Source organism: Stomoxys calcitrans, chromosome 3 (assembly GCF_963082655.1).
Source record: "Stomoxys calcitrans chromosome 3, idStoCalc2.1, whole genome shotgun sequence".
NCBI classification, from domain to species: Eukaryota; Metazoa; Arthropoda; class Insecta; order Diptera; family Muscidae; genus Stomoxys; species Stomoxys calcitrans.
Window position 1 is genome coordinate 100,478,142 of NC_081554.1, and position 26,297 is coordinate 100,504,438.

At 36.3% G+C, this 26,297-nt stretch overlaps 2 protein-coding genes across 5 annotated transcripts in view; one reads left to right on the forward strand and one right to left on the reverse strand.

Moving 5' to 3' along the window:
• The window catches only part of LOC106095569 (restin homolog), a 194,204-nt gene that overhangs the window by 97,297 nt on the left and 70,610 nt on the right, over positions 1-26,297 (forward strand). For all 4 annotated transcript variants that reach the window (XM_013262804.2, XM_013262803.2, XM_059365142.1 and 1 more), the window contains exon 2: positions 4,849-4,911. In XM_013262804.2, coding sequence (XP_013118258.2) covers positions 4,849-4,911 — 63 coding nt within the window. The remainder of the gene's footprint in view (positions 1-4,848; positions 4,912-26,297) is intronic.
• LOC106095571 (uncharacterized) overlaps positions 1-26,297 on the reverse strand; it is a 99,369-nt gene that overhangs the window by 71,949 nt on the left and 1,123 nt on the right. The gene's annotated exons all lie outside the window — the stretch shown is intronic.

Genomic DNA, 26,297 nt, shown 5'->3' on the forward strand with positions numbered 1-26,297 from the left:
GAAAACGGCAGAAAATGTTTGTTGTTTTAGCAAACAATTATTACTGTCCCATTTTCAGCAGCGAGAAAATCTTTCGCTCCGCAAAGATTTTCTGTAAATCGTTATAGGTAGTTATTTTCAGAGAAAGTCAATCAAGGATAGCTGCGATAGTGTTATCCATTAGGCGGTTGTTTCCAGTGGAGCGGCAGATCTAGATCCCGGGAGTAGGATTAGAATGGTGGAACGGCTGCGACAGATGTCTTGTCAGCATGGGCTTTTGATGAAGACATCCGGTTCGAGTCTTAAGGACAAGCCCGAACCTTCTTCGGCAAATCAATGCACTCTTTCAGAGTTTGGAATAATAAAAGAAACATCGCTCTTAGGTTTATTAAGAAGCTTGGTGCGAATGATCATTAAACTGTCACCGATAAAGAAAGGGTCACCCTAAATTAGGCTCGGAGATTCGTTGCACAAAGACTACACATCTAGATTTGGAAACGGCACCGCAGTCAGCCAAAAGGCTGTAATCATCTGGAGGGCATCCCATGCTCAAAAGAAGTAAGGTGAACAATAGTAATATGGGTCCAAGAACCTTTGCTAATGTCTCTAGGCACAGTTTGGTGATGGTAGTTTTCGACAAGAAAGAAGAACAGGGCTACATACCTAGGAGCAATTGGAGTGGGATAGTCAATGGACTGTCATCAGTATACTCTGATGTCCTTGCGGAATTGCCTGGGCCTCCTTCAGTTTGTGACGAAACATGCTGGTACCGGGAGAAAGATTGGGACAATATGCCCAGGCATACCACTGGATTTAGTCAAGAACAAAGATATTCCTTTTCGACCAACGGCACACGCTTGGATACCAAGGATTATTTCAGTACTTCTAGTGCTCATTCGTAGGCATAAATGCTCGAACGTGCTTTAAGTTAAGTAAATACATCATCTGAGGAGAACAACTCCTGATACTGGTATCATTAGAACCAATTTATGATGCGAATCACAAGCATTTTGTTTACTCTGAGGTGCCCAAAAAGTTTCTTTCGATTAATTTGAACAAAGAAATTGCAAAAATCTTGATGGGCGTATTGTATTGGCATTAAGAACAACAGTCAAAATGAAAAACTAAAAAAACTAATATATACTCGATTCAAAAAGGCTCTTTAAATGGTTGTTACAACACAGGTAAAAAATATGACAGTGAGTGAAGAACTATCGATGCTTCTCGCACTTTAGTGCAAGCTCTGGCTGACTTCAAGGTTTCAAAGCTAGATCTGGAACTAGACCTTTAAAGCCTTTTGGGGAAATTTTTTGCTCCTATAAAGTGGCTGTACAGCTTCTCGCACTTTAGTGCAAGCTTTGGCTGACTTCAAGGTTTCAAAGCTAGATCTGGAACTAGACATTTAAAGCCGTTTGGGGAAAAACTTTGCTCCTATAAAGTGGCTGTACACCAATTTAATATCCCTATAGAGTCCCTCATTTGATTTTTGGAATTATTTAAAGACAAAATTTATAATGCTGCTGAGTCAGCTCTTTTTTGGAAAAAAAACTTTGTTTGGGTTAGGTTGAAAAGAGGGTGCAGATATTAATCCGCCCCATGCCACTATGGACATACACTTAAGCCAGTAATCAGCTTGTTGTGCGCTCTAAAAACTATAAAGTAACCTCTAAAAAGAAAGTTTTAAGTTAGGAATTCCGTGCTACGTACAAAATCCTTAATTGTTTTCAATGCCACTTCTCTAAATTGGTTCATGTCTGATATTGTGTCTCCACCTAAGTGGCGGTGTCTGTTGGACGCGAAAGCTCCAACGTCTCATCATCTTCCCAGCATGCCCTACACATGCTATCACTTGCCGCACCGATTTTACATAAGTGAGCTCGTAGTCCTATTTGTCCCGTTATGATACCAATAGCTATACTGACCTCCTTCTTGCTTCTTTTCAGTAATAGCCTCATCTTCTCACGATCTGGATTCCCCCATAGGATTTTCGTCGTCCTACCGACCGTTTCGCTGTTCCACAATGTTGCATGCGCGTTCGTCTCCCACTCGCTTAACTAGGACTGCGTCGACCCGAAAGGCTTCGGGTTTATTGACGGCAGTCCTCTGGCCTTCACCGCCAAATCGTCTGCCCTTTCATTTCCCCATACTCCGTTATAGCCCGGCACCCAAACGATGTGGATTTTCCCATCCTCAGAGAAAGCGAGAACTTTATTTAAATGTTGAAAAATTTTTAGTAGATGATCCAAAGACGGACGACGATATTATTCAGTGGTATGAGTTTAATATTTATCTACCAGCCTGCAGGAGGATATAATTATTCAAGTAATTTGGAAGCGCCAGAAGAGCAATATCCGCCACGGAAGTAATAAACATTTTCGAAAAGGCAATAGGATATCCAGAGGACAATACTACCGATTTTGAAATATACATAAATTCTGAGACACCGCATTCGAGAAATAACACATACTTAATTTTTTTTTTCTCAAAATTTTGAGTAGAAAGTGGTAGTAAAGTATATCGTTGTCTTTTAAAAATTGTCTAATTTCAAAATAAAATATTGAAAATGTGACAAAAGAAAGACATAAATTCAAGTAAAATATTTGGGTCATTTGAATGGAACATCCTACGAATTTATAAGTTGTTGATTAAATGTTATTGATAAACGTTCACAAAATTGTAGTCGCAAAGTTTTGGCTGAAACTGTAAGCGATGTTGAAATTGATGTCGGAAACACCATAATTCAACGCGGAAGGATTTTCTGACACAAACATATTTTCGGAGAATTTGAGATTGCTAAGGAAGTTGCAAGATTTCGTATCAAACAGAATAACGCAATGTTCCCTTTAACAGGTTAATGGTATTGAAAAAACTTTGTCCTCAATTTAGAATACTGTAATAATGATATAAGATTTTAACTTTCATGTCTATACTTATTTAAATTAGGAAAATTACCCAAATATTTTGCTTGAGTTTATGACTTTGTTTTGTTTTTGTTGTATTATCCTTACTAATATAAAAGGATAGACAAGTTTTAAAAAATAACTAAATTTTTAATTTTTAGAAAAAAAAACAATTTTTTAAAGGAAGTAAAAAAGAAATACTGCTTCAATTTAAATGGTCTAAACTTTCATCAAAATCGGGCAAGGGAATCGAGGGTCAGGCGTTAATGGGTTAATTCACGTTGAAAACATGCAGTCTTCCAACTGTTCTCCCTGTCATGGACGTTACCATTATATCTAGGTGATATCAAAAATACGATTAATTGAAAGTGTTTTCTTTTCTATAGAACGAGCTATTTTAGTAGTGTATCTAAAATTTTGTATCTCAAATGAAAACAAATAAAAAACAAGTAAGAGCGTGCTAAGTTCGGCCGGGCTGAATCTTATATACCCTCGACCATGGACCCGCAGTTGTCGAATTCTATGCGAGGTGTCTCTTTTTAGGCAAACAAGGAATATTGAAAAAGAACTGTTATGCTTTTGGAGCTATATCAAGTTATAGTCTGTTTCGGACCATAAATGAATGCCGAACATTGTAGAAGTCATAGTGTAATATTTCAGTTCATTCGGATAAGAATTGAGCCTTGTATGTGCTCAAGAAGCAAAATCGGGAGATAGGTTTATATGGAAGTTGTATCAAGCTATTGATCGATTAAGACCATATTAGACAAGTACATTGAAAGTCATGAAAGAAGCCGTTGTACAAAATTTGTGCCAAATCGAATGAGAATTGCGCCCTCTATTGGCTCAGGAAGTCAAGATTCTAGATCGGCAGCCATATCAGGTTATGTACCGGTTTGCGCCATACTTAGCACAGTTATTGAAAGTCATAAAAAAACACCTCATGCAAAATTTCAGCTAAATCGGATGAGAAATTCGCGCTCTATTGGCTCAAGAAGTCAAGATCCAAGATCGTTTATGTGACAGCTATTCCAGATTGTGAACCGATTTGAATCATACTTAACACAGTTGTTGGAAGTGATACCAAAACACAACGTGCTAAATTTCAGTAAAATCGGACGAGAATAGAGGCTAGAGGCTCAAGAAGTCATGACCCAAGATCGGTTTATATGACAGCTATATCAAAACATGGACCGATTTGGCCATTTACAATCCCAACCGACCTACACTAATAAGAAGTATTTTTGGAAAATTTCAAGAGGCTAGCTTTACTCCTTCGAAAGTTAGCGTGCTTTTGACAGACAGGCGGACGGACGGACAAGGCTACATCGACTTAAAATGACATGACGCATATTTCGATTTGTTACAAGCAGAATGACGAAATTAGTATACCCCCATCCTATGGTGGAGGGTATAATAAAGTATGGGATATGAAACGAAAAACTGGCCTGAACTACCAAGCAGCATGTTTTTATCGCATCTTGTATGTACGAGTACAAACTGTGTTCTGCATTTAATTGTTTTCTTTATACAGGGTGGCTGATGAATATTGCTACAATGATGAATATTGCTACATTTTTTTTTCGGTGTATGGAATACATTTTTCTTTTATTCATGTTAAATTAAATTATTAAATTAATTATTAAATTATTATTAATTAAATTAATTAATTAATTAAATTAATTATTAAATTATTATTATTAAATAGAAAAAAAGTTATTACATTTTTTTTTGGTAGCGGCTTTCATCAGCCACCCTGTATGTTACAGTTTGTTTGACTAAGTTAAAATTGGTTTTTTTTTGGTTTTCTAACTCTTTAAAATTTCGAAATTTTTTTCAATTTTTAATTTCTGCATTTTTGTGTGCATATTATTTTTATTATTTTTTATTTAATAATTTTGCATGTTTGTTCTGCCATTTGCTTATTGTTTGCATTTTGCGTTCTTTTCTTTTTGGTGTTGTTTTCCAGATACAAGCAGCATGAGTCGTGAAAGCGATGACAATTTGAGCTCAATCAATTCACAATACACAGGTAATTAATTATTACCGCATAATTTGTTTGTTGTTTTTTTTTTTTTTGTATTATTCTTTAATATTATATAATTTATTTATTTGGGTTTTGTGGTCGGCTATTCACATTGGCCTTTGAATTTTATTGACATGCTTTAATGTGATTTTAATTTTCATACGCGTTAAATGTCAGCCGCATTTTTTAACTCAGATTCATCCCATAAATTTCATTAACCACTTAAGATGACCTACATCCATAAAAACGTGCATGTAAACAATCAACATTGGGGTTAGGGAAGGCATCTTCTTTTTATTTTATTTGAATTGATGACATTTATCTACTACACATTGAGTTGAAGTGACGGAAGAAGCTTAAGGTATGAATCTTGTAGTGAAGTCCACGTTGCTTTCCAGACATTAGAACGTTAAAGAAAGTAAAGTTAGCATTAGATGGTGAGCGATACTGTCTCTAATTTCCCATCACCTATATTTCAAACGGAAACTTAGGGGTAAAAATCAGGAGATCGAATGATATCAAATTTAATAAGTCACTTAGAAGTCATGAGAGAAATCATTGTTCAAAATTTTAGGGCAATCGTCCTCTATAGGCGATTGCCCTAATCAATGTCTGATGTCTTATTATTGTTAAATTTTGCCAAAAATTTAACTTTGCCGATAGCAAAGACAAAAAATAAAATATCGATAGGGCCCATCTCTTCGTAATGCAGGTACGCAGATGAGGTTAGGGACCCGAAATCCCGGTCTCCAAAACCCACCGTCGCACAACGGGATGGACGGATAAAGATATCTTCACCAAATTTTATGTGGTTATAGCTGAGGTTGTATCCACACTATGTGGATTCAATCGATACTATTTTTATTTTATTTTTCATCTGAATATCTATTGATATTTTTCCTATCGATACTATCGACAAAGTTAAATATTTTTCAAAATTTAACAAAAATAAGCGATCCGACACTGAATTTATCCTATAAGATACATTGCGCCTATGGAGGGCGCAAATTTTGTGCAAAGATTTCTCCCACGATTTTCCACCGACTTTATTAAATATGGTTTTATTCGATCTGTGAATTGATATTGCTTCTATGTAATTCGATCTCCTGATTTTCACTTCTCATTTTCCTTTGAAATATAGGTGATGGAAAATTAACGATTAAATCGATATTGCGATTATCGATAGTTTGCCAACTCTTAGTAAAGGCCCTAGTAGGACTAGGGGCCCATTCGTGGGTTGGACATCTCGGCCCTCCAATATTTTGTTTGGACTGCTTAAAGCGTATTTATGGTCCGATTTTAATTTTGTTTTTGCTGGAAAGTGCCTGAAAACCCCAGGATATCTTTTATAGTGTCCAAGAAATTCGACTAACATAATCGAAATTTGTTGTTTGTGACAACATTTCTTATCCGATTTTCAATTTTCCAACTGATTTGGATAGTTTGTTATCCAAAATGTTCTTAGTTTTTGGAAAATGCTTCTCGAGCTTATTCGATTTACAAACTTATTTTTCACCGAGGATGACCTCGTATTTTGTACTTTTCCGATTTTCAATCTTAACACTGAACACGGATATTGTAAAGTGATAAGCAAAATTATTGTAAATTTTGTAATCTACCAGTATTTAATAAAAAATTGCTTCACAAATATCTTCGCAATTTACAAAATACGAGGTCAGCCTCGTAAATAAGTTTGAAGTCGATTATATCCACAACAATTAGTGTGTGTTTTATAGGGTTTAAGACGCACTTTCCAACGAATAAAGAAAGTTCCGAAATCGGACCACAAATGAATATTTCGCAGCGCAAACAAAAATTAGTAGGGGATGAATTAATCATAGGGCCCACGAATAGGGCCCTGAAGTTTTACATATCGTCTAACAAACACCTACGCTCTATACATTTCAAATTCCATAAAGTTATCTCAATTCATTCAAAATGGCAGACTAATTTTTACTTCTTTTAAGTTTCCGAATACGTGATTGGCGATAATGTTTAGGAAAATAGCCGAGATGTTCACATTGGGTAGTCATTTTTGCCCATATTTGAAAATATTTCATAAAAAAATATATATTTTTGGAAAGGTCAGGACTTGCTTTACAACACAATGTCCAAGCTGAAATCAAAATACAACATTTTAACCGGATTATTTAAGTAAAACCTAAAATGAGCCCAAAATTTACAAAGTTTTGAAAACCAAAACTAATTAAGATATCACTCTAGTTTTTCACTATTTTGAGGACGAATATGTCCTCAAAACGACAAGTACCCAAAATGCCCATGCAGGGGAAAAATGTTTACAAAATCGTCATGTATTTAAGTACCACTTGGGGTAACTAAAATTTGTTATTTAGTTGGGGATTTCAGCTCTGCATTTTGAGAACTCGAAGGATATTTCCAGTTTTTTCGTAAAAACGCATCTACGTTAAGTCCTTTCTTTCTTTCCTTCTTCTTTTCTTTATAGAGAAGAAACTATGATATTACCTTTTTTGACCAAAATTTCTTTCTCGATTTTTTTTATTTTAAACTTGCATATCTTTTGACTGAAGAATCAAACCTTAGCATACAATGCGGCAAAAATATATTCAATTCTGTTAGCTATTAAGAGACCAACGTCTCCGAAAATTAAAAAAAAAAAAATTACAAAAAAAAAAAAAAACAACAAAACATTGTTTTATTCCAATTTCTTGGGAACTATAAAAGACATCCCGCACACAAAAACCTATTTTTGTAGGAGTTTTCCGGCACTTCCCAGCAAATAATAATGAACGAAAAAGCACGCCGCAAACAGTGTAGGTTGCCATATTGCAACCTACACTACATTGAAAAACTTACTCTGAGTTGGGCAGGGTGTTTTGTTGTAAAAGTTGTAATGTCTTCATTTAGTGCGCTACAAAAGGAAATACTCTTATGAGTTTCAGTCTAAAAGACATATCTTTTTGACCGATCGTACCGATTAGTTTGGTGTGGTGCCAAACGAAATCGCGATCTAGAAAACCAGCCAAATGCTAATGCATAGAAACAGGGAACCCTATGGTCTGCAGTCGAACAATATCCGATTGTAGGAACTACTTCAAGACCAAATAATTTTAGCACAAAACCTGTAAATAAAAAAAATGAAAGTCGGGCCATAAATGAACAAGAACAAAATTTTGTCGTGCCGAGATAACCAACTTTGAAGGCCCACTTATGGGCCCAGGGCCTATTAGGACTTTGAAATTTACATAGTCTGGATAACACCTCAGCTATTACCATAAACTAAAATTTCGTAAAACTATTTTTATCCGTTTACAATTTTCATAATTATTTCAAATAGTTTTCTCCCCAATTCACTGTGCGTCGTCAAGTCACAATTTTTATAGAATTGAGCAAAAACAAGGTACAGCGGTCAAAAAAAGTATTCATCATTCAATGTTTTTTTTTTAATAAGTCTACAAAAGACAATTGGAATAAAAAACATATTAAACTAATGATGCAGTAGTGCTTGTGTGATATATATGTACACAATTTCATTGTTTTTAAAGAAAAAAATAGTATTTATTGGAACAAAAAGGGCCATTTTACAGCTGAACACAAAAAATTAAACAAAAAAAGTATTCATCATTGCAAAAAAACAAAAAAATAAATAACATAATTTAAAAAAATTAATACTTTGTTATTCGACCACCGCGTCTTATAACTTCTTTTAAACGGTTTGACATCGATTGGACTAATTTAGCGGTTATATTTTGGTCTATATTAGTCCATTCCTCCATTATCACCTGTTGCATTTGACTCTTGCTCGAAAAATCGCGCGTTCTCAATTTGCGTTCGAGATGTTCCCAAAGATGTTCAATTGGGTTCAAGTCGGGACTTTGAGGAGGAGTTTTAATGACTTTGGGGCAGTTATACAGCATCCACATCTTGGTATTTAAAGCAGAATGTTTGGGGTCATTATCTTGATAATATTGAAAGTTATTACCAAGCCCAAGTTTTACAGCACTATCTTTTAAATTCCTCTTTAAAATGTCAATGTAATACTTATGATCCATTACTCCATTAATAATTTCAAGATTTCCCGCTCCTGAAGCCGCCATACACCCCCAAACCATTAAACCACCTCCACCATGTTTTCCAAAATGATTCGGGTTGTTTTACATACATTTTTGCGAAGTTTAGCCTTTTCACTCGGTTTATTTTATTTATAAAGGGCTTCTTACGTGCAGTTCTTCCTCTGTAACTATGCCTTTTGAGTGTATTTCGAATTGTTTTTGTAGTAACTTCCTTCCCTAAATATTCCATAGTGTTTTTACGAAGAATGGTCGCATTTGTCTTCGGAGTTTTCTGAACTTGCCGCACTAGCCAACGCACATCTCCAACTGAAAGTGCTTTTGGTAGACCAGATCTTGGTTTATTGTCAACAGTTTTCGTTTCTGTCCACTTTCTGATGATGGATTGTATAGTAGATCGTGGTCTATTTAATATTTCACTGATAGTTTTTTGAGTTAAACCATTCCTGTGGTGTTTTATTATCAAAACTTTTACCTCATCAGAAACCTCGTTTTGCTTACGACCCATTTTGACAAAAACTATATTTTCAATGAAATTAAATATTTGCTGTCAAGGGCAAAGCCTCCTTTACTAAATAAAACAGAAAAGGGGGATTCCCAAATAATATTTGAATTTGACTTTGATGATAGCACATCAATGATGAATACTTTTTTGTTCTGTTTTTGGTGTTATTATATAAAATTGCATTTTTTGCGCTAATTAAATTTATTTTTTGAATTTATTTTAAAACATATTACGAAAAATAAACTATTGCATAAAACTGCATTATTTGTTTACTTTAAATTTTCTTCAATTACCCAAAATAAGTGAATTTATTATCAATTTTGCTAATGATGAATACTTTTTTTGACCGCTGTAGTTCCTGTTGGCGAGCTCAGAAATTATGTTTTTGGCAATGTGACATTCCTGAATCGGAGCAATATCCACTGATAAGTTCTTTCGAGGCGGCCACGAAATGATGTCAATTAATCTGTTCCACTTTCAGCTTCTTCTCTTGACTTACAATGCCAAAGCCGATATTCAAACCCAAGTCTACACTCTATATCTCTCAGGTAGCTTTCGAGTTCCCCTCCTTTCTTTATACAGCCTGACGCTTTGCTACACCAGCAGCTTCGGCATGTTTGACTTAATACCTTCACTGCTGCTGTTGAGTTCCAAAGCATTGACATAGCCTAGCGTTTTGCCCCTGGGCAGGTAGGCACTATGAATTGCGCAACGCAAAAAATTCCGTAAACTACTCTTTGGGGCTGTTGATAACTTCAATGCTGAGTGAACGCAAGAAGGAAATAAGTATTGTAAAATATTTTTACTGTTGGGATTTGTTTTCAGAGAATCAAGTTCACTCTGGTAACAAGAAGCTTCAAGATTCCCAATTGAATAGATTTCATTTAAAAAACCATTTCATACTTCTGAAGGGTAATTCATGCACTGTGTCGGAACGGACTTACAAGTGTTCCGAAGTATTTTAATCCTGGAACGTCGGTAGCATGATTATGAAACTTGAAACTTAAACAGCCTGACGTTTTGCTTCACCAGCAGCTTCGGCATGTTAGACTTAATATCTTCACTGCTGCTGTTGAGTTCCAAAGCATTGACATAGCCTTGCGTTTTGCCCCTGGACAGGTAGGCACTATTCATTGCGCAACGCAAAAAATTCCATAAACTACTCTTTGGGGCTGTTGATAACTTCAATGCTGAGTGAACGCAAGAGGGAAATAAGTAGAATATTTTTACTGTTGGGATTTGTTTTCAGAGAACCAAGTTCAGTCTGGTAACAAGAAGCTTCAAGATTCCCAATTGAACAGATTTCAATCAAAAAACCATTACATATTTCTGAATTGTAATTCATGCACTGTGTCGGAAAGGACTTACAAGTGTTGCGAAGTATTTTAATACTGAAACGTCGGTAGCATGATTATGAAACTTGATAACATGAATTGTGATCTTTGCAATAGCGTGCTTTAAAACCACTTATATTTGTTTTGGCTATGCATTTATTTTTAATTTAGTGTTTCTTATCAAAGGAGCGATTCAAATACAGTTCTAAAATTACCAAAGAATGTAGAATGGAATAAGCAGCATGAAATTTCGCACAAAAACATGGAATTCTAGGAATCTCTTTAAAAATAAAGCTTATGACTAAAAATTCTATTTTTATCCACATTTTGAAAAGTATATTTTTCGAAAAAAATTTCAACAATTAATTAACTGTTTTCATGTCATACCAAAAGCTCGACGGTGTTTCTCAGTTGTCAGCGACTATTTACGTTTTTCGAAATGAGAAAATTAAGTCTTTTTAATTTATGGCTTTGATATCTCCATTAAAAGAAATCAAAAGTTACCCTCTTCCGCGCATAATTAAGTGTGGATAAGTAATTTATTCAGTGGCAGCCTTTCACTCCTGGTAAGAGGCAACACTTGACACACTCTTTCCATTTATTATTCATATCTTGAACTTGAACTTGTTTTCGCTTATGAGCGTGTTATGCCATCGCGAAGTATCCCCCGCCAATGGTATTTTCTAAACATTTCCCAGTATTCTCAGTGATTGCATGTCGCACGGTGTGTTGCGTGTTTTCTTTTCTCGCCTAATTTGTTTATTGTCAACATAAACTATTCTCAACTATTCGAGCCATTGGCGCGATTTGTGTTCATTAGCCACTTCCCCTTCTGTCGTTGCCATATTTAGTATTTCATAATTGTTGAACCACCATCATTGAATTGACGATTTCATTGATAAATAGAAACTCGCTCACCAGAAAATAAATTAAAATTTAAAAAAAAACACACACACACATAATGATAAGGCAAAACATTTACATTAATTATGCTGATCAGACTTTGTTAATTGGACGTGGGGAGTATTGGATAAACAGCTGCAAAAAGATGAATAGCAGCAATAATTTTGTTGGAAGCGATCGTTGATGAGCCCTACTCCCACAGCAAAACTATTTTGTTTTTCAATAAATTTGTAGGAAATGTTAATGGCAAATGTAAAAGGAAATATAAACGAGCTTTTTGCTGCCAAAAGAGAACCATAATAGAATTAATAAATCGCTTAGATTACCCATAGTGACTTTTCGTAGAGCCTATTATAAAGGAAATTGAGGTTGTTCTAAAAAACCAAACATCGAATTTATACATTCCTCTTTAAATTCCGTGTATTTCTATTATGCCCCATATGCGGGACATACTTCTGATAATCGATCAAAAGGTTAAGCTTGTCATAAAAATTTGTGAATACAATTTAAAATTCAAGTTCAATATTATTGTGCATCACGTACGGTGACAGCCGCGGGTGTTTGAACATTGATACTGGCATGATAAGCGTGCTGTAGTCATTTGATCAGATAAACATGACCATTGTTAGCATGGATGTCAAATTACCATTCTAAGCGCACTCAATCTCCAAAACTACAAATCAATATATAAATGGTTCGCCCCTTGAGACTGTGGAATCAATCATGGACCTTGGGATCTTCTTAGATCGAAGGTTAAACTACATATCACATATATCGTTGATGGTCAATAAAGCTTATGGTTTTTTGGGATTCGTAAAACGTTGGAGCAAAGAGTTTGTGGATCCAATCGTTACGAAAAAACCTATATATATATCCCTTGTACGAACGATTCTGGAGCATGGTTCAATAATATGGTGTCCTTACAATCGAATCCACTGCAATTCAATTGAGTCTGTGCGAAAACAGTTAGTGCTATTCTGCTTATGTAGACATAACTGGAAATTGAATATTTTATCACCCTATAAGGAAAGGTTAAATCTGATCAAATTGCGCACGTTAAAAAGTCGACGTACAATGCTGAACTTTAGTTGTTGAAAACGTTGGGCAGCATTTTTTAATCCTAAAGACATTTTTATATATTCAAACAAACCAAAGGGAGTTATAATAACCGTCTGCTGGATGTCACGGATGGTAATGGTGAGCATGCACCAAATCCAAAGTAGAAAAAATTGTGCAATCATCAAGCTTTTGGTTGCCATATGACAAAAATGAAATGTTTTATCGATCTGGAACTGTTTTTTCTCCTAAGGCCAGGATAGACTCCACAGCATCTCCATGTTCCATCCTTTTTGGGTACCAAATATTATTAACAGGACCATTCAGATTTCGAAGGTCGAATTATACCATTCTCCAATATAAATTAAAATTCATTCTTAGAATCTAGACGGCGCATTTTCGCATGACATGGTCTTACATTTGATATTTAAATAAAACATTTGATATTTTATAAATATTAAGGAATTCAGAGTAATATATAAGATAGAAGTATAATATATAGGTAGAAGTCTGAGACATTGCCGCCAGAGGCACAGTCTTGCATTGATGGAACTTTGGTTTTGCCATCTGGAAGATCAGGCCATACAGATGGATCAATGCTAGGGGACAGAGTGGGTCTGGGGGTCTTCATTGAGAACCCAGATTGGAGATCTGTTTTCGCCTGCATGCCTATAATACGATCGTGTAGGCAGAGATTAGGGCGATCTCGGTATGTGTGAGGTGGTGTGGTGTCAACGCTTGGACATTCAGTGTACGTCTTTATGGACAGTAAACTGGCCATCTGGGTAATAACAACCAGGACGGTCAGGTCACGAACAGTCTTGGAGTGTAAGAAGGAAATTAACGCCTTCTCTGAGAATGACACAATCTGCATCGCCTGATTGCCGGATCATAGCGGATAAAGGGGAATAAAAGAGCAGACGATTTAGCAGTGAAGGCCAGAGGACTGCCGTTAATAAACTTGGTTAAGCCGAGGCCTTTCAGGTAACGTAGTCCGAGTCAAGGTCGTGGTCGTCGAACGCGCATGCAATACTGTGGAACAGCGAAACGGTAGCTAGGACGGGGAAAATCCTATGGGGAGATCCGAGTCGTGAGAAGACGAGACTATTACTGACAGATAGTAGGAAAGAGGTCAGTATATCTTTCGGTATCATAACAGGACACATAAAACCACGAGCTCACTTATACAAAATTGGTGCGGCAAGTGATAGCATGTGTAGGGCATGTGGGGAAGTTGATGAGACTTGGATCACCAAAAGTTTCGTACTGATATCCATTGAAATCGGTGGGTAAGATAATGTCCGACACAATTTTTAGAGTTTCGGGGTCTAGGTTGCAGAACATGTGATTAAATTTTGTCTCAACCTAAATAATTGTGTTAACTTTGAAGAAGAGTTTGTCCGGTATTTGGTGCGTGTCTACTTTAAACATATCCAGCACACTCGAAAAAATCTTGAGAATATTCTTCAGAAGTCATTGTATTCAACGTACGGGGTTGCCAATGTAGTATTTATGCAACTTATGTTAATCAAGTTTCTAACATGAATGAAAATTTGAATTGGAAATATTTGACAAATTTATTCAGTAAAATGTCAAAGGGTTTTTCCACAGTCTTCACATTCTTAGTGGTGAATCTACACATTTTCGTCCATCTGTGGTGGTGATTAAGGTTGAATTGGAAATATTTGACAAATTTATTCAGTAAAATGTCAAAGGTTTTTTCCACAGTCTTCACATTCTTAGTGGTGGATCTACACATTTTCGTCCATCTGTGGTGGTGATTAAGGTTCAAGTTGAAAAAACGATGTTCACCTAAAATTTCGAACTAATTCTTTTTAATGATGTAGATCATTGGGGATTGCAAATGGACCAAATAAATTGGCATTGGAAAATCTAATAGCTCCAATATAAAGCCGTCTTCCCTAACACATGAAGTTTGAGTTCATATTTGGCATGTACAAGCGCAAACATAGCTTTCATATTAAGCGATCTTCCGATTTGAATGTTTGAGCCCAAAAGTTTCGTACTGATATCCATTGAAATCGGTGGGTAAGATAATGTCCGACACAATTTTTAGAGTTTCGGGGTCTAGGTTGCAGAACATGTGATTAAATTTTGTCTCAACCTAAATAATTGTGTTAACTTTGAAGAAGAGTTTGTCCGGTATTTGGTGCGTGTCTACTTTAAACATATCCAGCACACTCGAAAAAATCTTGAGAATATTCTTCAGAAGTCATTGTATTCAACGTACGGGGTTGCCAATGTAGTATTTATGCAACTTATGTTAATCAAGTTTCTAACATGAATGAAAATTTGAATTGGAAATATTTGACAAATTTATTCAGTAAAATGTCAAAGGGTTTTTCCACAGTCTTCACATTCTTAGTGGTGAATCTACACATTTTCGTCCATCTGTGGTGGTGATTAAGGTTGAATTGGAAATATTTGACAAATTTATTCAGTAAAATGTCAAAGGTTTTTTCCACAGTCTTCACATTCTTAGTGGTGGATCTACACATTTTCGTCCATCTGTGGTGGTGATTAAGGTTCAAGTTGAAAAAACGATGTTCACCTAAAATTTTGAACTAATTCTTTTTAATGATGTAGATCATTGGGGATTGCAAATGGACCAAATAAATTGGCATTGGAAAATCTAATAGCTCCAATATAAAGCCGTCTTCCCTAACACATGAAGTTTGAGTTCATATTTGGCATGTACAAGCGCAAACATAGCTTTCATATTAAGCGATCTTCCGATTTGAATGTTTGAGCCCAATTTGAGGTAGGTGGGTTCCCAATATTCTGCCCGCCGATCACAGAGCGATTTTACTTGCTATTAGAAAAGTAAATGCATTTTTTTTAATAAATACTTTTAAATTCTCTTTGAGAGCAAAGTAGTTAATGGAAATTTTGGATCAATTAGATCATATAAAGCAATTGAATTATCATTAACTTCTGACATAAATGACATTAATGCAAATTTGCCCATTAACATTCCATTAAGGAACATGGGCAAACTTCTCACATATCTACGAGTGCTGTTCAATTCAAATTTAAGCTCAATGATAAAGGACCTCTTTTTTTATAGCCGAGTCCGAACGGAGTGCCGCATTGCGACACCGCTTTGGGAGAAGTTTTTACATGGCATAGTACCTTACAAATGTCGCCAGCATCAGGAGGGGATTGACTTTTTTTCTGATGTTCTCGCCAGGATTCGAACCAAGGCGTTCAGCGTCATATGTGGGCATGCTAACCTCTGCGTTCCGGTGTCCTCTAATAATGTTATCGTTAAATGAACGGGTTCAATTAAAAATTTAATAAAAATCAATTAATTTCGTAATTATTAATTACTTACAATATTTCAACTCATGCATTGCGAGCTTTTTAATTCTCCCATCGTACATAAATGTCTAATCTGATGAAGCACATTATTAAAAATATAATTAAACTTTGAAATATTATACATGTTCACATTTTTATGACAAAAAATAAAAAGGTTAGTTTGTTTCTTGCAACATAAATTGTCTGCTATGTCGGTGGTTCCCAAGCAAAAATATTGAAATTTATTTATCACAAAAGATGGAAAATGAGCACCTTTTTATGCCTCAAGTCTAAATCTTGTCAACATTTTTTTAAAATAATTGCATTTTAATGTAAAACTCAATTACTGATGGGGGGAAATAGTTTTAATATTGAATGTACCACTCCTTAAATTGAATAGCTGGTAGCGATGCCAAATATTGTCAATAATTTTAAAAATCAAGCCAGAGTCACGACAATGCTCAGTCAGACATCAAAAATGAAAAATATTTGTTCCAAATAAAAACTCAATCATGATAGACTTTTGATTAAGGCGGCAACTAGCAGAATTATGGATCGGTAGTGATGTCAACCAGCCAAAAAGGCCAATTTTCCAAATGCCATTTGCCGTTATCGATCCAATAATCTTTTAAATTGAACTCAAGCAACATGATGATGACGACGGGATGACACATCGAGTGCAGTTTGGTAACTCATGCACTTCTACGCTCTGTTTAGGCGGCTTGCGTTTTCTTGATCATCCCACATTGACTGTTTTCCCTGTTAGATATGATCAGCATTGTGAAGTTAATGTGCACTGAAGTAAGAGATTGTTTTTATTTAACAACTAAACTGCAACAATTTCCGCCCACACACACTTCAATGCATTTCTTTCCGCCTGTAACCCTTCGATTTCACAAAATATGACATGTAAAGTATTATGCAAAACATGAGCAGCCTATTTATCGCAACTGCTAGTTTTTTGTAACCAGACAGTTTGAACTAATAAGTCATAAATATCGGTTGCTGAAATATCTTTTATACCACCATAGGATGGGGAGTGAAGGGTTGATATACCAATAACGCCATTCCGTTTTCAAAATCTCGAAATGTTGCTCTGTGATCTTATATAGCATGTATTTTAAATAATTAAATTCTGATACATAGTCCGATAGTTTTGTAGATTTTTTTTTGATTGCTTAACTCCCGGCATGGACACCAGCAAAACTTTTCAGCGGTGGTTAAACCCTTATTAATGCTGCCTACATTTGTAAGGTATCCTGTCATGTTAAAACTCCTCTACCAAGTAGTGTCCCACTGCGGCACGCCGTTTGGTCTCGGCTTAACTTTAATCAAACTGCACTTATTGATATGAGAGAAGATCTGAAAATATCTCGTAAAAGGATGCAGCATATATTTAAGCAAGGTTCAAGGTAAAGCCTTACAAGTTCCCAAAGCACACGATTTTGGACAAGTTGGACTCGAAAGAGTAAATGAGTTGCTGCCCTCCGCACAGGATCTTACGCGAAAGCAAAAGAAGTTATACTGAAAGAGCAAATTAGTTGCTGACCGGCGTGGTGAATTTACGTCAAGGTCGAAGCAAAATTTTGAGTACATCCACACTTTTTTATCATTAATATTTTCGCAAAGAAATGTGGTTTTGGAACACTTCATGACTGCTAACCTGTTCTAAAATTTGGGTGAGACTCTTATATGTTCAACAGCACCGAAAGTTACTTCGACTCATTAATATAGGTATTAAGTTTATCAGTTGTTTTCCTTTGTTATCGATCTTTGAATTCATACTTTTATTTTGTTTTTTGGAGGAACCTTGATTTCCGGTTGAGGGAATATGTAAGGACCCATAAAAAAATGTTTGGTTTGAAAACGTCAAACCCGTTTGGGGTATTACTGAGCTAATACATTCACCATTTTCTTGTTTGGCTGTTGTAATATGCTATTATCAATTTAGCCCACTCCTACTGTATGTCCAATTGGTGCGGGTCACTTTTCTTGGCGAAAAGGCGGTTATCAATTCCGAAATCCGCGACAAGTTCTAAGTTCTACGCCCAGACGAAACGGCTGAAGCTAGTATCCTTAGATTTTAGAAGAGAGTGAATGCTGGGGCGAATTTTTGAAATTTCGTACTAAAAATGTACGAAACGTACTAAAATTTACAACTTCTCGTCCCTCTGATACTAAGCGAACATTTATAACAAACATTTAGGGTGATTATTAGACATCGGAAAGGAGTGAAAATTGAAGCGAATTTTTGAAATTTCGTACTAAAATGGCACGAAATGTTCTAAAATGTTCATCATCCCTAATTCAGAGAGATTATTCGACATCGAAAACATATGCAAATGCATAAATTTTTAAAGCATCGGAAAAAAATTTTGAAGCACAGAAATTATTTCGTCGAATGGACGTTAATAAAACGCTAAGATATTTTTGCACATATTATGGAATGCATACATTGCATATTCTGCATATCTTTTGTATATTTTGAATATCTATTCACATTAAAAACGCCAGATAGCGAAGATGGGAAAACTGATTTAAGCGAATATTTGTTTGCACCATTAAGGTAACCCAAAAAAGAGATTCTAATCAATAAATTTCGGTTCAAGTGCCAAATGAAAGGTTTTTGAGAGTACAATACGAATCTGCCTATCTGTTTTTGAACCATTAGCATTATATGGATATACCTACCATATAAGCCGATCTCCCGATTAAAGGTCTTGGGACCGTAAATGACACATTAATTAATTAAATTCGCTGTTCTATAGTGGAATGTTCATGGCCAAAATTTGCAATTGCATTTTGCATAAGCAGATCTTAGTTGATAATCCTTCAATTATAAGCAGATATAAGTTGGTAATTCAAACTCTTTCAGATTAAATTTGGATTTATTTCGATGTTATGATACACAGCCTTCCATGATGCTCTAATTATTTTTGTCATTGGACGTACCTATGGCAAAACTTTAAAAATTATCAATTTCCGAGTTTTTCATCCGCCCATCACTTTTTATCCATCACTGGTCTTTACGATTAAGTACTTACCCTCTCCCTCTCTCTAGTTGGAGAGGTACAAGAGAATAATTATTGGACCAGGAAACGAGTAATCGTTTGCGGCTATCGAAACACTTTTGCCATTGCGGAGTTTTTGGTTCTACAACAAAAGAAATAAACTTTTGCCGTAGGCAAAGTTGCTAAAAAGTTTACAATAAACAAAGTTAGTTAACTTCGATAAAACTACATTTATGGCTAACGTTTGATGTGTTGAAGCGAAACTTTGCGTAGTTACAATAAAATAAAACCTTTGTAATAAAAGTATTTTGTTTCTCGTAAAAATGTCTCAAACGTTTTATTTTTTGCGAGTGCAATTGCGCTGTTATTCAGCGATATCGGGTGGCCGGGCGGCAACGGCTTTTGCTAAGTACTGCGTGCCTGTGATACTTGACATGACAAGGTGTGTTAGATGGCGCCTTCAAATAACCAATGGCCATAACATTCCCGTTCCCACCTATGATGCTTGACGAGGATCGCTGCCTCCTCATATCAACGTGGCTAAAACAGCAACAGACTCCTATATAGGTTCATAAATAAATACCGCTCCTATATAAATGTATCCACGGATTAAACCTACTGAGCCCTTGCAAATGCCAAACAGGGGAAAATTTCTCGCATATCAATAAGTGCTGTACCATTCAAGTTGAAGCTCCCTTTTACAGCCGAATCCGAACGACGTGCCGCAGTGTGACATTTCTTTATGGAGAAGTTTTTACATGCACAGTACCTCACAAATGTCGCGGCATTAGCAGGGTATAACCACCGCAAAAATTTTTTCTGATGTTCTCGCCAGGATTCGAACCCGGACGTTCAGCGTCATAGGCGGACATACTAACCTCTGGGCTACGTTGGCCTCATTAGCCCTCAATTTTATTCCGATTTAGCTAACATTCGGTACATGAAGTACACTTGGGCTCTCCAGTACTTACGCCAAATGCCACAGAGATAGACCGATTTTAAACGGATCCCTCCAATATATTTCTTGACCTCCTTATTCAAGCGATATGACTGAAATTTGCTGCGTGAATTACACTTATGCAATCCAATAAATTTTGTCCCAATATATGACCTATCTCCCAATATGATTCCTTGACCCGTTGAGGAATTAAATCAATAACCGACTTTCTTCAACTAATTTAATAAGTGGAAATTTTTAGCAGATTCCTTGGTGTTTGATATTATTTTGCAACAATGTAAGCGATATTTCTGAATGTAGACGAATACTTTCCTCAACAATCAACTTTTTGCTTTGGTTTTGCGCAATACCATGTGTGTGAGTGTGCCTGTGTGGGCTGACATCTCCACAACGCCATTCTAACGTTTCTGATCGGTGAGTGATTCCGTTTGGTTTTACATAAACTTTACAGCGGTTACTTGGCTCTTACACCCACACCTGGAAAACTGATAGAAAATGATCAGCGCAAACTTGGTGTTGCAGCAAATCAATTGCAAATCTAAACATGTCACCTATAATTAAATGGTGTTTAATTGAATTTCCTAAGTTCTCGGATTTCAAAATTTAAATGAGATGGAAATGGAAACAGTGATCTACCGTTTTTGGCCACCGTCCGTCACTCAGATGGTGGACTGGGGTGCCTCAGTGCCTAGGAAGCACTTACCGCAATCGATCCAAATAACCGACCCACCACCCATCACTTAGTACGCTAATCGCTGCAATTGTATATACTGAGAGCATGTGGGCGGAGGTGATTGTATTTTCACAGAGATTTGCTGTTGCAGCCAATATGGTGTTCCTGCTTCGGTTGGTCATTGATCCCCCAGTTAAGATAAGCGGCTGCTATTACATGCCCTTGACAGCCAAGACGTTGGGTGCTGATGTCGTTTCGACTGACTTGGACATGACAACTTTTAGACTTTGTGTTTCTGAGTAGAATATCAGGTTAGTTTTCACAAAGCCTGGCTGCAAGCAGTGTACAATTTCTATGTAAACATTTTCAGCGACTAATAGCAAAAAACCTAATTTATTTACGAGTATAGATAAGCCTCTCAAATGTCACATATACAGCGTAGCCGATACGAAATATCACACATTTTTTTGTGTGTGCAAATAGTTTTTATTGATTCAAATGAATGAAATGTAGGGAAGTAATTTAAATTTCAGAATCTAGCAAAAGCGAGCTCGATTTGACTACCTTTTGCTCGGCGACGGTCAAAAACGACTCGCAAGCTACGCAGATGTAAATGGCTTTGTTCAGCGCATCCTAACTGTCATAATGTTTAAGCCTTTCCATGCTCTTTAAAATTTACCAAATAGAAAAGTTCATCGTATTGGTATCTGCCGAATTAAACATCCACTGAGTGGATAACATCAAGTACGGAATATCATATTTTTTTACCACTCTTGGATTGCGCGTGCTTTATGTGGCTGAGAAGGTCGCCGTTGCACAGGGTTTGAATCCTGGCGAGAACATCAGAAAAAATTTTCCGCAAATGAAAGCGAAATTTGTAAAGTGATATGCCATGTATAAACTTCTCCACAAAGATGTGTCAAACATCGGCATGGCGTTCAGACTTGCCTGTAAAAGGAGGTCCGAGCATCGAGCATTTCAAATTAAGGAAGATAGAGCTCGTAAAATCCCACGAAAACATGTCGATGTATCTGTAATATCTCCAATGGTTCATAAGATATTGGAGTTACAACAATTTTTTGAAAATTTCAGTCAAGGTTTCATTGGCATTTTTGAAATTGTAGAACTTATTCTTAACCGACTGCAAGTCTGTTTACACCATTGGAAAGGTTACAAAATTCTTTGAATAAGAAAAATAATAAAGGTTTGTCCTTTCCAATTAAAAGTTATACTTAACTTAAAATTTTCGAAAAAAAACTAATTTACGAATTGTGATGAAAATTTAACAAAAAATTGAAAATTTAAAAAAAAAACCAAAAACTTTTTTGTGTTTTGGTTGCTTACGTACTTTAACTTGGATTAGCTATGACAAAACAATTGTCCCATTAGCCGTTCCAAGCGCCTCGATCTTCTGCGCTCCTTCTATAATCTCTGACACTAAGTTTCGTAGTGTCTCTCATCACTTGATCTTTCCATCGAGCTCTTGGCCGACTCGGTTTGCGTGTACTATCGTGATCGCCTTCAAAAGACTTTTTCGCTGGAGCTTCTTCATTCATTCTGACGACCTACCCAACGCAAAAGTTGTATTTTGATGATATGCTATCATCGCCATACAGCTCGTGGTTCATACGACGCCGATGCTCTCCATCAATGCAAACTGGTCCATAAATTTTACGAAGAATCTTTCTCTCAAACACTCCAAAAGCGTCGTCTGCTTTCACAAGTACCCATGCTTCTGAACCATAAATTTCGTATAACTTATCCGTAATTTTCAGTTAAGCGTTGTTCGGATAAATTAAATTATTTTCCAGTTTAGTGAATGTTAACGTCGACGTACTAATTATGTATGAAGGTAAGGTTAGGTTAGGTTTAAGTGGCAGTCTTCTATCCGATTCACTTAGACGTTTTCGTCCATTGTGATGCCACAGGAACAGATGAAGGAAGATGCCTTCTAGTTCCTACCGTTGAACCATCCAAATCGCTTTAAAAAGCCCAACAATTTGCGAATATTCACATCCACTAAATCAGAACCTAAATCTCGAAGAAATGGGAACCTAAAGTGGAACTCCTTCGAACTGCCAGTATGGGTCACACACACAGCTTCTGCAAAAATCGTTGCTGGTAACCTTCAGTCTGTCAGCATGTTTTCCGATTAGACAGTGACCTGTCATGACGGCCACAATGACTGAGACGACTGTTCCACCCAATGACAGCAAAGCGGCAGATCTCTTCAAGTCTAGATTAGGCCACAAAGTTTTGGAATGCTCCAGCCCCCTTCTTGTGACCTCCGGACCTGGTTCTGAAAACTTATCATTCGTGTCGCTAGAGGCACACCCATAGTTTCCAGTTTCCCTAAATGTGAAAGGTAGTTCCTAGTCTCGCATGGTCGTCCACCTTGCAATTCCCTGAGATATCTCTGTGGACTGGCACCCAGAACAGGTGAATTTTGAACTGTTAGGCCATCTCGTTGAGAGATCTGTCGAGGGCGATTTTTGCATTCAGAAATACGTTCTCCTGGGATTTAATACCTGCCTGTCTGTCTGAGAAGATATTTATGCCAATCGCCGTTATGACATTATATCTTAGCCATCCACCATCTAATTCTGAAACAAATTTAATGTATCCAGATAGATTATTAAAATGCAATAAGTACGGTTGACAAATAACAACAAATTATCCAAAATCTGACGAACAAATACATGGGAGCTATATCTAAATCTGAACCGATTTCGACCTAACTTATGGTCGTTGTACAAAATGCGCTTGCATTGGGTCTAGGAGTAAAAATAGGGCGATATATATTTATCTGAACAGATTTCTATGAAATTCACCAGTAATATCAAGAGTCATAAGAAAAGCCTTCCTGTCGAATTTCGAGAGAATCGGTTAACAAATGACAATTTTATTGCTGTATTACTGCAAATCGGACGAACATATAAAGGGTGATTTTTTTGAGGTTAGGATTTTCATGCATTAGTATTTGACAGATCACGTGGGATTTCAGACATGGTGTCAAAGAGAAAGATGCTCAGTATGCTTTGACATTTCATCATGAATAGACTTACTAACGAGCAACGCTTGCAAATCATTGAATTTTATTACCAAAATCAGTGTTCGGTTCGAAATGTGTTCATTCACCGTAACGTTGCGTCCAACAGCATCTTTGAAAAAATACGGTCCAATGATTCCACCAGCGTACAAACCACACCAAACAGTGCATTTTTCGAGATGCATGGGCAGTTCTTGAACGGCTTCTGGTTGCTCTTCACTCCAAATGCGGCAATTTTGCTTATTTACGTAGCCATTCAACCAGAAATGAGCCTCATCGCTGAACAAAATTTGTCAAAATTTGAACACATTTCGAACCGAACACTGATTTTGGTAATAAAATTCAATGATTTGCAAGCGTTGCTCGTTAGTAAGTCTATTCATGATGAAATGTCAAAGCATACTGAGCATCTTTCTCTTTGACACCATGTCTGAAATCCCACGTGATCTGTCAAATACTAATGCATGAAAATCCTAACCTCAAAAAAATCACCCTTTATATGGGAGCTTTATGCAAATCTGAACCGATTTCTGTGAAATTCACTACTAATATTGAGAGTCGTAAGAAAATCCTTCCTTCCAAATTTCGAGAGAATCGGTTGACAAATGACCATTTTATTGCTGTATTACTCCAAATCGGACGAAAATATATATGGGAGCTGTATCTAAATCTGAACCGATTTTTCAAAATTCACCAGTAATATTGAGAGTCAGAAGAAACCCCTTCCCAACAAATTTCAAGAGAATCGGTCAACAAATGACCATTTTACTGTTGTATTACTGGAAATCGGACGAACATATATATGGGAGCTATATCCAAATCTGAACAGATTTCTATGAAATTTACCAGTAATATCGAGAGTCATAAGAAAATCCTTCCTGCCAAATTTAGAGAGAATCGGTTAATAAATGACTATTGCATTATTACTGCAAATCGGACGAACATATATATGGAAGCTATATCCAAATCTGAACCGATTTTTTCCAAATCCAATAGGCTTCGTCTTCGGCAACATACCAAATTTGAAGACGATCGGATGAAAATTGCGACCTGTAGTTTGTACACAAATTAACTAAATCGAATCATAAAGTGATTTTGAGTCGATTGGTATACTTATCAATGGGTCTATACCTCTTCCTTTTGGGTGTTACAAACTAATTCACTAAGTTATAATGCCCTGTACCACAGTAGTAGTTGATATTATCATTTTAGTGATTGGACCAGTCTCAATTAAAAAATTGATTAAAACAATTAATTTCGTGAATGAATCCGATTTTTAGTTTTTTTCTGTGTGGGGAAATTACTTTGAGTGGCCGTTCGTAGGCTCAATTTTTCGTGCGTGCTCTCGGTTAAGTAAACACGATCATTTTGGGAGTTTACGAATTGCTCAATTGGAACATTTTTCTCGTCAGAGAAAACGATGTTCGGAATTTCACCACGTTCGTACAAGCGCAGCAACACTATTGTTTCAAGTCTGGCTTTTTTATTTTTAATGTAAGATCGTGTGGCTTATTGGAACTTTTAAGGCTTTACCTTGAGCTCGTTTTTTGCATCCTTTCGTGGGATAATTTCAGATCTTTACCCACTTGATTTCTAATGCGACTTCGATTTCGCTAAATTCGCACCCTCTACTATTATTGCAGTGTACTGACGATTGCCAGCCCTACTAGTATCATTATAACGATTTATGGTGCGATACGCATACACACATTGTGTTGAATTTGAGGTGTTTGTATTCGCCAACAATAGCCGGTTGTAATTTTCCAGCCAAATGTAAAGCAATCACACCATTATGTTTGAACCCCCCATCACGAATAACTTAACTATTAAATGAACTCAGAAGCAAATGATTTTGGTGGCTTGTTAACAATATTATGAACTGTCAATAAATATCACGTACCTGTTTGAGAAATAACTAGTGTGAACTTTGTAAAACTTCGGGTCAGCTACCCTGTACATACTTAACATAATTTTATTGACAAAATGCAAAATTATCTCTTTTTTAAAAGGGTTTCTTTCAACCAAATTCAAAGATGTCAAAGAGAGTCAAATCACAGGATGTTGGCGGCCAATTAACATCTCCATGCTATAAGAAAACATGGCCATTGAATCTCTTTAGAATTACCCGAATTGTTTTGACCACAACAGTACGATATGTTATTTTAATGCACGCTGGTTAAGTTCTCGAACCGGCCAAATCGGACCATATTTGGATATAGTTGCTATATAGATCGATTTTTCGATGAAGGGTCTAATGCCCATCCGATTTTGCTGAAATTTGAAACAGTGAGTAGCTTAAGACAACTGACCGAAATATGGTTTAGATCGGACTATATTTAGATATATATATATATGAAGACCATAAAAGCTTTATTTATTACCCGATTTCGCTGAAATTTTCAAAAGTGGGTTATTTTAAGCCACCCGACATCTGACCTAAATATGGATTAGATCGGTCCATATTTAGATATAGCTGCCATATAGACCGATCTCCCGATAAAGGGTCTGAAGGCCATAAAAGCTTTATTAATTA